Source organism: Triticum urartu, chromosome 4 (genome assembly GCF_003073215.2).
Source record: "Triticum urartu cultivar G1812 chromosome 4, Tu2.1, whole genome shotgun sequence".
Classification (NCBI taxonomy): domain Eukaryota; kingdom Viridiplantae; phylum Streptophyta; class Magnoliopsida; order Poales; family Poaceae; genus Triticum; species Triticum urartu.
The window spans coordinates 383,841,537-383,856,840 of NC_053025.1; the positions used below are offsets into that span (position 1 = coordinate 383,841,537).

The 15,304-nt window shown below is 47.1% G+C and overlaps 2 protein-coding genes across 2 annotated transcripts; one reads left to right on the plus strand and one right to left on the minus strand.

Annotated features, from left to right (window-relative positions):
• Positions 1 to 1,453: 1,453 nt before the first annotated feature.
• On the plus strand, positions 1,454 to 11,711 carry LOC125551709 (putative tRNA pseudouridine synthase). The gene is made up of 7 exons (XM_048715006.1): positions 1,454 to 2,004; positions 2,107 to 2,142; positions 4,933 to 5,045; positions 5,152 to 5,300; positions 7,549 to 7,693; positions 9,458 to 9,877; positions 11,014 to 11,711. The coding sequence occupies exons 1-7, from the start codon at positions 1,719 to 1,721 to the stop codon at positions 11,443 to 11,445; spliced, it is 1,581 nt and encodes a 526-aa protein (XP_048570963.1). The 5' UTR covers positions 1,454 to 1,718; the 3' UTR covers positions 11,446 to 11,711.
• Positions 11,712 to 13,537: 1,826 nt separating this feature from the next.
• LOC125551710 lies at positions 13,538 to 14,911 on the minus strand. The gene is made up of 4 exons (XM_048715007.1): positions 14,712 to 14,911; positions 14,402 to 14,533; positions 13,929 to 14,102; positions 13,538 to 13,761 (listed from the first exon to the last, which is right to left on the minus strand). Exons 1-4 carry the CDS (start codon positions 14,790 to 14,792, stop codon positions 13,666 to 13,668), a joined length of 483 nt encoding a protein of 160 aa, XP_048570964.1. The 5' UTR covers positions 14,793 to 14,911; the 3' UTR covers positions 13,538 to 13,665.
• Between the last annotated feature and the right edge of the window lie 393 nt (positions 14,912 to 15,304).

The following is a 15,304-nucleotide window of genomic DNA, read 5'->3' on the forward strand; positions in this document are numbered from 1 at the left end:
AACTCCCTACCCACAAGAGCCTCATATACATCTTGACATAGAGCATTCCAGTAGTGAATGATCCCATGAGTCCTCGGCGCCAGAAAGTCCACACGTACATGTCGGGGACATTTTTCTATGAGCCCAAACATCCTCTGTGGGCAGGGATTGTCTCGCTAACCTCCACATAAACATCCTTACTTTCCTAGAACAAGAGTTTTCCACAGGAGCTTCCATGATGCAGCGTCACGGTCGGTGCTTGAGGAACCCGCCGTACCATCTATCCACGACCCTCTCAGAAACTTTGTATCTATCATCATTCTGTATGTAGATCTTACCGTGAATTGCCCGTTTTCTCGAAGTTCCATGCCCAGGTGTCGCTCACATTGCTTGTGCATAGGGGAATCTGTAGTATGGCTGATATGTCTATAGGAAGGAAAGCTTCATGTAGCTTTGTCAAGTCCCACCTTGCAAAAGTATAACATATTAACTGAGATACTAACTCTCATGGGTTACTAGTTCGCCTCGCATATGGCCTCGTCATAACATCTCTAGGGATCCAATTATCAGACCAAAATTTTGTTGAATCACCATTAACAATCCACATGATCAAACCTTGTCTCAATATATCCCTTGAGCTCCTCTCTCACACTCTCTGGGCACCCCTTGCTGAAATAGATCGATGATTTATCATGATTGATCATTTCTCCCGAAGCCTGACAATATGTGTTCAACAATTGGTTAATCTCAACACTAGCCTTGAAAAATAGAAGGCTGTCATCTGCGAATAATAAGTGGTTTACAACCGAAGCAGCAACTCTAATTGCACTCAAGTTAAATGACTCGTCAATAGATTTCAAAAGGCATGAAAGTCCCTCTATCAAGAATAGGCATGAAGAAATTGGATCCTCATGTGTTTTTCCTTTTTTTAGACACCCTGTGTTTTCTTACACCTGTGTTTTTTCCTTTTTTTTCTGAGTAACACCTATGTTTTTCCTTTTTTCTTTTCGAGAATCACTTTTTTTAGGAGAAAGCTAAGCTTTATTGATGATAATCCACATAGAGTGGGATACAATTTCGATCGTGGGGATTAGCCAACCAGACATGGCGTCCTGGACCGAGGGAAAGAGAGTGCTTAGCTAAACTATGGGCCTCGCCATTAACGGCTCGCCCTTTAAAAATAAAACTGCATCTAAAACTAGTAGCTCAAAGTTTTATCTCTGTAATGATGGATCCATAAGGACCTTGATTTCCTTTTCGTATATCTTCCACGACCTGTTTGCAGTCTGAAGAGATTACGAAGTCTTGTACTAGCAAATCTTCCGCAAGGGCCATTGCTTTCCTGCACGCAATTGCTTCAAAAATGACAGGGTCTACCTATCCATCAATCACCAGTGAAAAGCTCCCAAGGTAGTTGCCCTGCTCATCTCGGCATATAGCAGCGGCAGAACCACCCCGGTACCGCCGGACCGCGCCGTTCACGTGAATTTTGGCAAAAACCCGTCGGAGGGGCCTTTGGCCTTGCATGTACCTGGCGAACTGCGTGAATTTTCGAGAATCACCTGTGTTTTTCCTATGCTGCGTTCCCAACAGGTCCTAAGCTTTGCCAGTGACATTAGAAGGCTTTAACTTCGAGCCCACTCTAATGCTAGGCCCAATGACTACTATTGCTCTCCGTTCACAGATCTAATCCGGCCTATACTAAAAAATAATAATCTAACCTTCCGCACTCCTCGCCCATGGCCGCCGCCGCCGCCGCCGCCACGACGTCGTCGTGGCTTCTCTGGAGACCCTTCTCTTCCACTATCTTCACACGGTGCACTAACCCTAGGTTCCTCCGTACCACCCTATGCTTCTCGCACTCTGCCTCCGCCCCCGCCCTCGGCGCCGCCTCTCTACAGCCAACCCCGCCTCCTGCTCCTCCTACAACCTGCTCCAGCGATGGAGGTGGCGGGATGAGGTGGGAGTCTACGCGCAAGAAGAGGGTCGTGCTCCGCGTCGGCTACGTCGGCAGCGAGTACCGAGGTTATATGGGATGCCTTGCTCGTTGGTTTCTATCACTGTGATGCGTGCCGGGTTGGTCTTTGCTTGAGGCATTGATCCAGTGCATTGGTCTTTTTCTTCCAGGTCTTCAGAAGCAGCGAGATCTCAGCGCGGATTCAAGTAATCCCTTTTGTTTTGTTATAGCTTAGTTGATCTATGCGTTTGAGTTGTTGATATGTCAGTTGCTATTTATTTATTTATTTATTTATTGCGATTTGATGCTTGAATTTCAAAAATGCATTTTGGGGAAGTACATGTGTTTCATGTTAGTTGCATCCAATTGTCATCATTCGTTCTCTCTATGGGAACTTGGGATCTCTGCTTGGAATGTGACATATTCTTGCAATAAATAAAGTATGTTATTACCATTAGAGGAAATTGCACAAATACACAACATTTGGGGTTGAGGTAACAAAAAACTACAACTCTAAGGGATTTCAACAAAAAACCACAACTCTAGGACTAGTCAGTAACAAAAAACACAAATTATTCCAATTTATCACTTAATGAGAAATATGACGTTCAGGTCTCATGTGTTAACAGCGTGTTTGGCAATATTTGGGAAGGGGAATGGGAGTTTAGATTAGGGAGTTGTATTGAGATTAGACGTGGGAGGAATCATTTTATTCTCTAATCCTCTGTTTGACGCATGATAGGAATTACTCCCTCCGTTCCAAAATAGATGACCCAACTTTGTATAGTACAAAGTTGGGTCATCTATTTTGGAATGGAGGGAGTATGTGTTAGCATTTGAGGAGAAATTGTATTCCCTTGTTTGGTTCGTGGGAATTGACGAGAGACTAGACAAGGGAAGTTAACGTAAGTTATGATGAAGGGTTAAGATTGACTCACTAAAACAATTCCCTTTCAACTCCCACACCCTCCCCTGTTTAATGAAACGGTGGGAGTTGGAGTCTCAAGTACCATGCCTATTCCCTTATGAATTCCCAATCTGCCTAACCAAACAATTTTTTTTTCAAGAAAACACAAAGGACCTTTGCGTTTCTTCATTGAAAAGATAGATGTTTAGTTACAATCATCCGAGGACACACGAAGTACAGCATGATCAGTGCACGTCCCAAGTTTGTGGTAGCAGAAGCAGGAGGCCAGCTGCCCCGGCAGCCGCCCAAGAGCAGGCCTCGTCCTTGATTCTATCGAGAAGCGTATTGATGGATGGTATTGCGTTGTCGAAGACGCAGCTGTTCCTAGGCTTCCAAACCATCCAGGGCACGAGCAGCGCGACGGATTTCAGGGCTTTGTGAAGGATCAGCGGTGTGTTTTCCTTAGCATGCTTCCACCAGTCCATGAGTGAGGGCTCGCGGTTGGGTATTGGGGCTGGGATGCGAAGCCAGGCCAAGACCTCGTGCCATGCTTGGCGAGCGAAGGGGCATTCCAGCAGTAGGTGTCGGATCGTTTCCGGCTCTTGATCGCATAGGAGACAGCGAGGGTGATATTGCAGTCCAGGGTGGGCCAACCTCTCTGCAGTCCAGCAACGGTCCTGGTTGGCCAGCCAGTGAAAGAATTTGACTCTCGGCGGCGCCCAGCTTTTCCAGATAAGTTTCCAGGAGTAGCAGGCGGTCGATTCATGGAATGTGGCCAAGTAACAGGACTGTGCGCAGTAGGTGCCGCTCGCCGTCCATTTCCAGATCAGCTGGTCCGGGGCGGTGGAAGCTCGGTTTGCTGCATGATCTGCCATAGCTTCAGATACTGAGCGATCTCATGCAGGCCTAGGTTGCCGTGGATGTCGTGTGCCCAGGAGTTGCCATTGAGCCCGTCCGCCAGTGTTCTCGCCGTGCGCCGTCGCTTGGGAATGCAGCCGTAGAGATTGGGCAGGAGCTCGCGGACGTTGATCCACCGGTCCTCCCATAGCAGGGCGGTCAGTCCATTCCCGACGACCATGGAAGTGGATGCCCAGAACAGCGCGCGCTCCATGGGCGAGAACTGGAGGTCGAGCCCTTGCAACACTCGCTCGGGATCCGTTCTAGAGAACCATAACCAGCGCAGCTGCAGTGCGAGTCCGGCGCGTACGATGTCGCGCACGCCCAGACCCCCAAGCTCTATGGGGCAGCAGACGCCTAACCAAAAAATAGATTTGAAGTCTCGTACCTCTTCAATTCCCATTCCCTAGCTCTAATTACCCCCAACCAAACGCACTGTAAGTGACTAGACGGACGGCTTGGCTTGAGCCGAGCCAATTATAATATTCAAAGTAAGAAAATCAAAATTTCCAAAAAATCTTAATAAATTGAAAAAACTGAAAAGATTATAGTAAATCAGTCCATCTTCGTTGATCAATCTGGAAAATTTTAAGCCTATTTTACCTGGCCATTTTAAATTTTGGACATTTTCTGTATGAACGTGATGAGTTGACTTACAAAAACTCTCCAAACTTTACAATGGCTAAACAACATAGGCTAAAAATTCCCAGATTGATTAACGAAGATGGCTTGAATTGCTGGAATTGTTTCAGATCTTTTCAAGTTTTTCAAAGAAAAAAACATTTTCAAGGATTTATAATTTTTGTATTTTTTTAACTTTGAATATTATAATTTTTCCAGAGAGCTGAGCTTGGCTTGGCTTGGCTCAGCTCAAGTCAACTCGTCCCTCTAGTCACTTAACAAATGTTGTGTATTTGTGCAATTTCCTCTACCATTAACATGAAATACATTATACATGGCGTCATGCTTTGTTCTGTGGCATTATGGCAAGTTGATTATGAGAGTGATATTGGAAGTATATAACATGAATGCTATTTATGGGTGCACAAGTATAGTTATTCCACCAGGAATTCTATATGTTATTAATCAGATGCCAAAAAAGGGTGATTCTAAGTTGACCCTTGTTTCTATGTCAAGTATCATCATAGAGGATTAGTGAATGCTGATTAAACGTTCTCGTCTTCTTCTGTAGCCATTGAGTCAGTTTTGGAATCTGCCATCTTCAAGGCAGGGGGCATTCTTGAGAGTAATTATGGAAAGTTGCAAAAAGTTGGTTGGGAAAGGAGCAGCCGAACTGATAAAGGGGTAGGACTTGACAGTTTAACCTCTTGGATTTCCTAATTGAGTGAAAAAATATGTTTACTTTTGGCTAACAATGCTTTTATGCATGCTTAGCATGGACTAATTTCAGGTACATTCACTGGCTACAATGATCTCTCTTAAGATGGAAATCCCTGATCGAGCATGGGAGAAGGATCCTGATGGCATTGCTCTTGCGAACTTTATTAACTCAAATTTACCAGATAATATCAAAGTTTTCAGTATCTTGCCTGCTCAAAGGTACCGGGGATGTTTCTGGTGTCCCATGGTTAACTACTTAACTGTTAGAGTACGTAATGGGCCTAATGGCCTGGGCTGGCAGTATAGCCCGTTAGTCTTTAGGGTTAATTAGAGATAAGGGTCGCTTGCTTAGGGGTCAAGTAAGCCTTGCTTGGGAGTCAAGTAACCTCTCTATATAAAGAGAGGAGATGTATCAATCTAATCAAGCAAGAATTAAGAAGGAAATCCCTTTCCTCTTGCCCGGCCGTTGGCAAAAGGCCCCCGGCCGGCCCTCTCGCGCCCTCCTTCTAGCAGCGCCATAACAATTTGGTATCAGCTAGCTTCGGTTCGATCATGTCTTCATCGCTGCCCAACCCGTTTCTTCCACTGCCGGTCACCTCGTCGCCTTCGGCGACCACCACGACCGTCGCCCCGCTCCTGCCCGCGCCGGGATCCTCCATCGCGCCCGCCCCCGCCGTCCTCACCCCGGAGGTGTCCAGGGCGCTGCAGGACCTAACCCAGGCGGTCCAGGAGATCCGCCTGTTCTTGGCCGGGTCCTACAGGCCGCACCCGGCTGCACCGCCCATCGCCGCCACCGCGCCGCCGTGGCTGCTGCCGCACCAGGCTGCGCCGCCCATTGCCGCCACCGCGCCGCCGTGGCTGCTGTGGCAGCCGCCACACCCGGCGGCCTCCGCCGCGCTCGTCGGGCCGTTGCATCTGCCATCCACCGCCACCACCGCCCCGCCCTGGCTGCAGTGGCAGCCGCCGCTCCTGGCGGCCTCCGCCGCGCCCGGCGCTCTGCCGCAGCAGCCGCTGCTGCTGCCCCAAGGCGTCCCCGCCGCGCTCGCCGGGCCGTTGCAGCTGCCATCCACAGCCACCATCGCCCCGCCCTGGCTGCAGTGGCAGCCGCCGCTCCTGGCGGCCTCTGCCGCGCCCGGCGCTCTGCTGCAGCAGCCACCGGCGGTCAGCTCCGGTCCCACATCGACCGCGCCGGCGGGAGTCCCGATCCACCAGATTAAGTTCCCGCCGTCACCATCACCGCTTCCCCAGGGCGTCCCCATCCAGCAGATCAAGTTCCCGCCGTCGTCGTCACCGCTTCCGGTTTGGATCACTACCCGCCACGTGTCGGCGGCGGTGAGGCTGCAGGCTGCCGCGCGCGGCCTCCTAGCGCGTCAGCGTGTGCGGGAGATGCATGGTCTACAGCTGCCGCTCCTCCAAATTGCCCTTCGCTGCGCAAAGGACCTCGATCTCGTCCACTGCGTCGGGGATCTTGGGCATGCGGTTTCCCCCACGGGCGGCGGGCATGCTGTTTTTCCCGCGGGCAGCGACATCAAAGTCTGCGACATCGGCGGTTGGGGGACGCACCCCTCCTCGTCATTCTCCATCACAAGCCCTCCACTCTTTCGTGTGCGGTGCAGACCAACAGCCGTCCGGCGGGGAGAAGGCAGGGTGTCACCGACAGGAGCACACCGCGTAGCACCACTGCATTCCGCCGTCGGCCACCGCGAGGGCCCCTCTGCTGGTCGCTCTTGCGACCACTTCCAGGTGGCCATACACATGCACTCCTTTTGTCCAGGTGGTGTCCATGGGATCCAGGTGGATGTACACGTGCACGTCCGACGTGCGGATGGTGTCCACTTTTTGTTAAGGGGTCCAAAATAAAGCATCCCAATCCGTTTCAGGTTGAGAGTAATAAAACAAGCCGAGATGTAAAAGGCTTGTTTTTAGATGTTAGGTTTGTGTTGCGTCGAGTCATGGTTATAAGTTGGTTAGGCTGCAGCTCGAGGACAAGCTGCATGTCCGGGTGGGGTGTAGTGTTAGAGTACGTAATGGGCCTAATGGCTTGGGCTGGCGGTATAGCCCGTTAGTCTTAGGGTTAATTAGAGATAAGGGTCGCTTGCTTAGGGGTCAAGTAAGCCTTGCTTGGGAGTCAAGTAACCTCTCTATAAAGAGAGGAGATGTATCAATCTAATCAAGCAAGAATTAAGAAGGAAATCCCTTTCCTCTTGCCCGGCCGTTGGCAAAAGGCCCCCGGCCGGCCCTCTCGCGCCCTCCTTCTAGCAGCGCCATAACATTAACATATTATGCATAAGTGTATTGATTGAGAATGTGGGGATGCTGCCAGGATCTTATCTCGGTGAACACATGGTGGATGTTTTGTCTTATCAATTTTTCAGAAATGAAAATTTGTGGGGAACCCCTTAATTTGAAAACATATTATGCATAAACAACAACATTTTTCCATGACATGGTCTGCATTTGATCGTAGGAGTTTTGATGTAAGAAGGGAATGCTTGTACCGGGAGTACTTCTATCTTCTGCCTGCTGAAATAATTGGAATTAAAAGCAGTTGTAGCTCTGGAGAAGTGGAGGAGCACTTAATTGAATTCAATAACATACTGAAATGTTTTGAGGTAAATTTTTGATTAAATATGTCTTTTGTATGCTGTGGACTTGTTTGTGCAGAAGAACAGGGTTTGTGAATACTTCGATGAATCATCTGATAACAAACATATGCTGGGGGAGACATATTGATATAACTATATGATGAATAAGACTGACATAAGAGAGAAGATTACACTAGGGATAATCAGATCTGACCTGTTAGTCCACTAAATATGATTTGTACCCTGTCATCTTCCTGAATTTTCTTTCTTGCAGCCTATGATAACAAACACTGACATGGAAAACACCTGAGCAGTGCAAATTAACCATGAAAATCGGGATACTGGGGGTAATAGCATAATTTAGCAGGTTCAGTAGCTTCATTGTGGTCTAGTTTGTTACTTTCTACCTACTTTACCATTGAATGGACTTCAGCGACCAGTTAAACAATTTTAGGTGATCTGCCAGACAAAAATTGAAGTACAAGGTGACATTTCAGGCTGCAGGTGGGAGTGGATTTAAGTGGGACTAATTAGCCCATCCCACTTAAATTGCTTTAGTGGGATCCCATTGGATAGAAAAAATAATAATTGGGTTATCCCACTTAGCCCACCGGGAGCCCACCTTTCCCTATTAGCTAGCCAATCCCGATAGTTTCTCCTCCACTAAGGAATAGAGCGGGTGCTGCAGCGTGAGCCCATCGCCCCTGCCGATCATGCTGGTACTGCAACTTGCTCCCACCGCCACCGTCGATCAAGCTGCCGCCGCCGCACCCCCTGCTACTTCCTCTTGGCACCACGCCGCAAGGTGTAGCAGGTAGCTTCTTGGCCATAGCAAGCGAGTCGCCGACCATCCATGAGATGTGGCGGATGTTAGGCACCATGTAGTGGCCGGCGGCGGCGCACCTCGCCGTCCTTCTGGTACAAGAAGCCCTTCAGGCAGGTCTACTGATTGGTGATGTCTGCTGAGAGGACCGCCATGGCGTGTTCCATGGTCGGCTGCTGGCCGCGGAGGGCGACTGCAGGTCGGATGTGCTGGAAACGAGGTCGTCCATGCCTCCATGGTGGTCTCCAGGATACTCGATAACTTTGGATTGTGATTGCATTACATCTGAATTAGAGAGTACAGGCTGTACGTGCTAACTGAAGATTAGAGGTGGTGCGAGTCCTGGGGAGATTGTGGACAGGTGCGGCTTGACTGAGTCTTCAGTCTAATATCCATGTAGCCAGAGACAGCGACGTGGTCGCACGCGCTGACGGACCTCCCGTGAAAGCTAAATTAGTGTGTACTACTCCGTATGTTTCAGTCATGCTTGCATTTGCTAAGTGGAGTCCCACTTGTTCCCACCTAATTTCTGTACGTTCTACTGGGATCTCTGGTTATTTCCACTTAATGTAATGGGATCAAGTGGGCTCAAGGTGGGACGCCCATGTATAATCCCACTTGCAGCCTGAGTGACATTAATAAAGCTGAGCAACCGAGGACGTTTTGTTCAATGTAATCTTCGGTTATACAGTTTCCAGAATTAATATAAATCTGTAAATGACCTGCCCAACCAGGTCCAGGTGATATTTCCACATTTCACATTCCCCTCCCTGTCTAAGACAAATCATGCATATAACCCCAAGTGCAGGTATTTCTATGGGTCATTGCTGGATAAATTTTTGCCATGCGAATGATTACCATTTTTGTACAGCACATTTAAGGCAGATATGATCAGATAACAATTTTACCCATTCACTTTTCATTCAATTGTTTCTGCACAAGCTTCATTATACTGTTCCTACTTGCAGGGAAACCACCCATTTCATAATTACACTGCTCGTGCGAAGTATAGAAAAGTTCTAGCTGGAGCACACCGAAGGGCCAAAGAAACAAGCACAACAGCGCATTCCATCCCCTCCGAAATGGTTGCGGACAAAAGCACTTCTGGAGATGGAACCACTTCTGATATAGATGAGGAATACTTAAACTCTCCATCAATACTTGATTCTAGTGCACCAGAAGATAATTGTAATATGGATAATCCTGAACTTCCTGAGAGTCATGTGCAAATTCAAGCTAGATGGCTCCATGAGCCTAATGACAATGACAGACTAAGTGCATCACACTTCAGAGATATCCTCACCTGCTCATGTAGAGAGTTGCGGAGTTCATCAGGAGTTCAATTTGTGGAACTGACGATATGTGGAGCATCTTTTATGCTACATCAGGTATGCAGAGTCTATGAAGAAATACTCATCAATGAAAGCTAAATTCACAAGATGATGCTAACGTTTTTATAGACTTTCTTTCTAGGCTTAGTTATTTTTCTGTGTTGTCAATTGAATGGTATATTGATAACAAAAATGCTAGACTTACGTGTTAAGCTTCATGCACTAGCCAACGCAACCAAAAGTCCGAACTGATGGAAAGGGCTAGTGCAATCCAAATATACTGTAACACCCCCTCTCACGTGTGACGGGGAAGACAAGTCAACACGTGCAACCGGAAGAGAGCGACGGCGCGCGAAACTCACGTATGACTCAAGAGGCCTATACGTGGACACAAAGGGGGGCATCGGCAATTTTTAGATAAATTGCACAAATCAGGACTTGAACTCAAGACCTTAGCTCTGATACCATGTTAAGCTTCATGCACTAGCCAACGCAACCAAAAGTCCGAACTGATGGAAAGGGCTAGTGCAATCCACATATACTGTAACATTACGAACGATTTATATGTAAACTTATGGACTCCCTCGTCTCTTAATCAAAACTCCCCCCCCCCCTCTGAATTTTAGGGGGTGGGCCCTGTGCCCCCCATTAATATCCAATGAAGGGCGGCCCCTTCACCCCGTAATTACTTGTAGATGTAGCAAAGCTCTATTGGTAATGCCCATTGCCCAATCCCTCTTCACTAACTAGCTCTCTTTTTTTTTGAGTGGTACTAACTAGCTCTCTCTAAGTTGGATATGTGGTTACTAAACAGTATTCCCTTCGTTCACAAATATAAGATCTTCTAACTTTTTTCTGAATCGGATGTATATAGGCACATTTTAGTGTGTTTGTTCACTCATATCAGTGCGTGTATACTGTATAGTGACTATAGTCCATATTGAAATATCCAAAACATCTTATATTTGTGAACGGAGGGAGTAGTATTCAGCATTTAGTGTCAATAAACTAGTCCTTTGTTAAATGTATGCATAACTAGTAGACTAGCTTAGTTCAGGTTTTAGGATGTAGAATTCATTGCTGATATACTAAACTAGCATGATGTTTGAGATGAATGTTTATCCTAACAGTAGAAGTATTATGCATACAGATCTCTGACTTTTCAGTGATGCTATTCCTTTTCTTGACCTCAGATCCGGAAAATGGTTGGTACCGCGGTGGCAGTGAAGCGTGGATTACTACCCAAAGATATTATAGAACTTTCGCTTGCAAAGTTTTCTCGCATTGTTTTACCAATCGCCCCATCCGAAGTTCTGATCCTCAGAGATAACAGTTTCTGCACAAGGAACAAGCACGGGAGTATTGTTCGGCCTGGCATCCAGTCAATTAATGAATCTGAAGAAATCAAGAAGGGTGTAATGGAATTCTACAAGGCGGCTCTTGTGCCTGAGCTAGCAAAATTCCTGGATGCATCCCTGCCTCCGTGGCAAGAATGGGTGGAGAACTTGGACCACTTCACCAGCATACCAGATCCTCAGCTGGATGAAGTTAGGACAGCTTATAGAGCATGGAAAGACGATTACGACCGGGTAAAAATGGCTCGAAAGAATACTGGCAGTGGCTAATTTGTCTTTATCAAGCTGATGACGAAGTGGATGAGGAACCAAACCACACACCCTTAAGTAATGTTTTTCTCAGGCAATCCTCCATACAGGAGCAATACTTTTTTGGGAGGCAATGCCGTTTATCTAACACTGTGAGAGCCTGAGCCATTCATTGACCAGACTAGGAAAACCTGCAGACTGTAAGTGTTGAATTTTTTGCTCCCCTTTCATCAAACTTGCCAAAAGTATTTTGATGCAATATCAAGGATTGGATTTGATTTGATTGAGTGCCTAGTTTTGTTCCCTCCTTACAAGTACGACCTCTGTTACGTCTTATATTTAGGAACAGAGGTTGTAGTATATAATTGTTTGTTTTACTATGGCGATGAAAAGTAGGGGTATTCATTAACCATTTTCAGCGGCCATTACCAATATGCAGTTTTCGTTGGTTGTCTTGATTTCATATAACCAGTCACCTATATACTATGTTAGTCGTTTACAAACATTATAATTTAGGGTACATTTGGCCGTTGATTTGAAGCCTGATCCATGGCCATGGGTGAAGCGAGCGTCACATCATGAGTGGTGAGTCATGCATCCCCCCCGGGGCATGACCTGCTCAGAGTTTGAGTGCCCTGATTGTCGCCTCGTGAGCAACAGCCCTTTATGTGTCCAAGGCTGGAACAGAGGCTACGGGCCAGGGGAGCACACACCCTGTATGTGTCCGTCCAAGGCCGCTGGAACAGAGGCTAGGGGCCAGGGGAGGTAGGATAGGGCCCGAGTCCGAGCCCGACGACGACAAGGGCGATGGCAGGGCCACACGTACATGGAGCCACGCGAAAATCCCTCTCGTGAGGCATAAGGGCGCCGGACTGGCTGCCAGTGCCAGTGCCGGTGCCGGACGGACGGACAGACAGATAGACAGGGGAAGCCAACACAACACAAACACATGACATGACAAATGCGCGCCCGGAGGCGGTCTCTGGCTACGCTCTGGACGCCGGAGCTGGAAACTGTTACACTCATGCCCAGCTGGGCCTGGTAAATACTGATGCAGGTCAGGGCGTCGCGTGAAGCACACCCGTGTCATCTCTCACGGGTAGCCAGCCAGCTTAGTAGGAGTACGTACGTACTCCCTTCTGTCCTTTTTACTCTGTATATTAGGTTTGTCTGAAGTCAATCTCATCCAACTTTGACCAAGTTTATATAAAAAATTATAGACATTCACATAACAACACCAATATCATTAGATTCATCTTGGAATATATTTTCATATTATATTTATTAGATATTATAGATGTTAATAATTTCTAATATAAATTTGGTTAAACTTAGCAAAGTTTGACTTTCGGCAAATCCAATGTGTAGAGTAAAAAAGACCGGAGGGAGTATTAGCCAACGCACCAAGACAGCGGCCCTTGTGCTCCCTCCTCCTCGCCCCAATGCCATTGCCATCGGCCGACCTCACCCTCTCTACCTATCGTTGCCTTGGCATGCAGGTGTGAGGGTGACCGCGGGCTAAATCAATCAGCATGCACGGCCGGGCCTTCTCTCATTCGCTGCTTTCCTCTGTTTTTGGAACCTCGCCTTTTGCCCTTCCTCTTTTATTCAAACTATCTTGAGGGTTGCACACCTACTGTTGCTTACTATTCTACTCCTACTTGTGAAGCCATTGGGCTCCCTCCATATTCGTCTGCTTTCAGTCACTACAGATTAGATTCGGAGCCTAGCTAGCTAGAGCTTTATTATCTTTTTTTCCCCGGATAAGAGCTTTATTATCCATGCAACAACTGTTGTGCTCGTGCATCGCATGCATGCGTCGTCAGGCCCTGATGCATGATCTCATCAGGTTCATGGATGGAGGTGGACATGTACATCCTGCATTTTTTTTTTTGAGAAAGAGTACATATATGATACGTACGACACAAGGCTCCAACCGTTTAGCTCTTAGCTTCCAGACCTCACAGCACATGCATGTGTTACATGATCAAGGCCTTAATCATGATGCATGCGTGGTCATATTATGCCCCGCCTTGCATGCATCATGACTAACAACATTACTCGATCGAGAATAGGCACCTCATCATTCATCCATCACCGGTAGACGAACAAGGAAGGAACGGTAGGGAGATATATGATATATATAGAGAGAGGGAGAATCAATAGACCAGATTAACCAATACTATATGTTATTGAGATGCTTGACGGTCGAGGGCGAGGGCGAGGATCTGCTAGCTTGCGCTATGTTTGCTTGTTGCCGCCGCCGCCGCTGTGCGAGGAGCAGGCCCGCAGCACGGCCTGCTTCACGACGTGCTCATCCACGTTCTCCACCAGGTTCTGCACGTTTGCATGGATAGAGTGGAAATCATCATCTGGCTTACATATATACAGTAGCTAATTTATTTTCTTCTTTTGGTCAGTCCGTATCATATATCAACAAAATATAAGACGTTTCTGTAGGCTAGTTATATATTTTGGTACATAGCGTATTAGCTTGTTGTTACCTCCCCTCCTATGGCTTCTAGGCGGAAAGTATCCGCGCAAGTGGCCGTGGCTTGGAGGACGCTGAGGCCCAACTCGTCGAAGGCCTCCAGGATGGAAACCAGAAGCCCCGGGCAGCTCTTGTCTGACAACACATTGACGAGGAACGACCCGTGTCCTAGGGTTTCAACGTTCACCTGCATGCGGGTACGTACCAGATCGATATAAATGCAGGGAGGGTTTTGGAAGCTTTATGCATGTGTGTAGGAGCGGTCCTACATCTACATATGTATGTGTGTAGTGTACTCCTACTGTTTCAATCCAAATCTCCCTGCCTTGTGTTAGCATGTGTGCTACTCTTTTACTCCCTCTGTAAAGAAAGAAATATAAGAGCGTTTAGATCACTAAAAAGTAGTGATCTAAACACTCTTTATATTTCTTTACTCCCTCTTTACGGAGTATATAAGAAACAAATCAAGCATTCATGCGTACGTACCGTCGGGTAGGTGGTCTGTCTGCTGCACGAGTCTTGCGCCGCGCAAGCGATCTCCTGATTCAGCATCACCACCTTCTGCTTCAGCTCCTTGATGTACTTGGAGGCGTCCATGATTATGGACGTGTTGCTCAGCTGCAGCCACGCATCACATCCATCTACTTAATTAAGTTGCCCAGAAAGAAAGAGCTAGCTAGCAGGCATGATGAAGATCGCACAACCAGCTCCTAGGCGAAAAAGGCATATACATATGTGGAGATTGCACAACTGGGACAGAAATTGAGAAACTAAGGGGAGGGGATGGATCAATTACAGCATGGGAGTGGGTGAGAGAGCGAAGGAGTTGCAGCTTCTCCTGCAGAGCTGCCGCTTTCTTGCGCTCCCTCGACATCATCTCTCTCTCGCACCGCAGCACAATCTCCCAGTAGAAGCGGGGCGAGAGAGACAGCAGAGAGGAAGAGAGAGTTTGTGGCTTAAGAGCATTGAACACCGAGAAAGGCGAGAAGGCTGGAGCTCCCTCTCCATATCTATATAGTGGTATCCCCGGTGGTCACTCACGTGACCTTCTGATTTCCATATTTACTTCTATTCCAGATTACTTGTTTTAAATTTGTCTAGATACACATGTAGCTAATCCTAAAACATATCTAGACACATTTGTATCTAAACAAATGTATAACATAAGTAATTTGAAACAAAGGAAGTATGAATTATTGTTGCTATCTTCTCAATTCTCTTACTTAATACTTCCTCTGCCTAGAATATAAAATCATTTTGCAAGATATTACAGGGCGGAGGAAGTAATATCAAAAACATGTAGCCATCTCATCGATAGCCGCGCTCTCATGTTTTCATGTTCAGTTTCATTAAAACGCTAAAAAGTGTTTTTTCTTTTCTTAAAAAAGG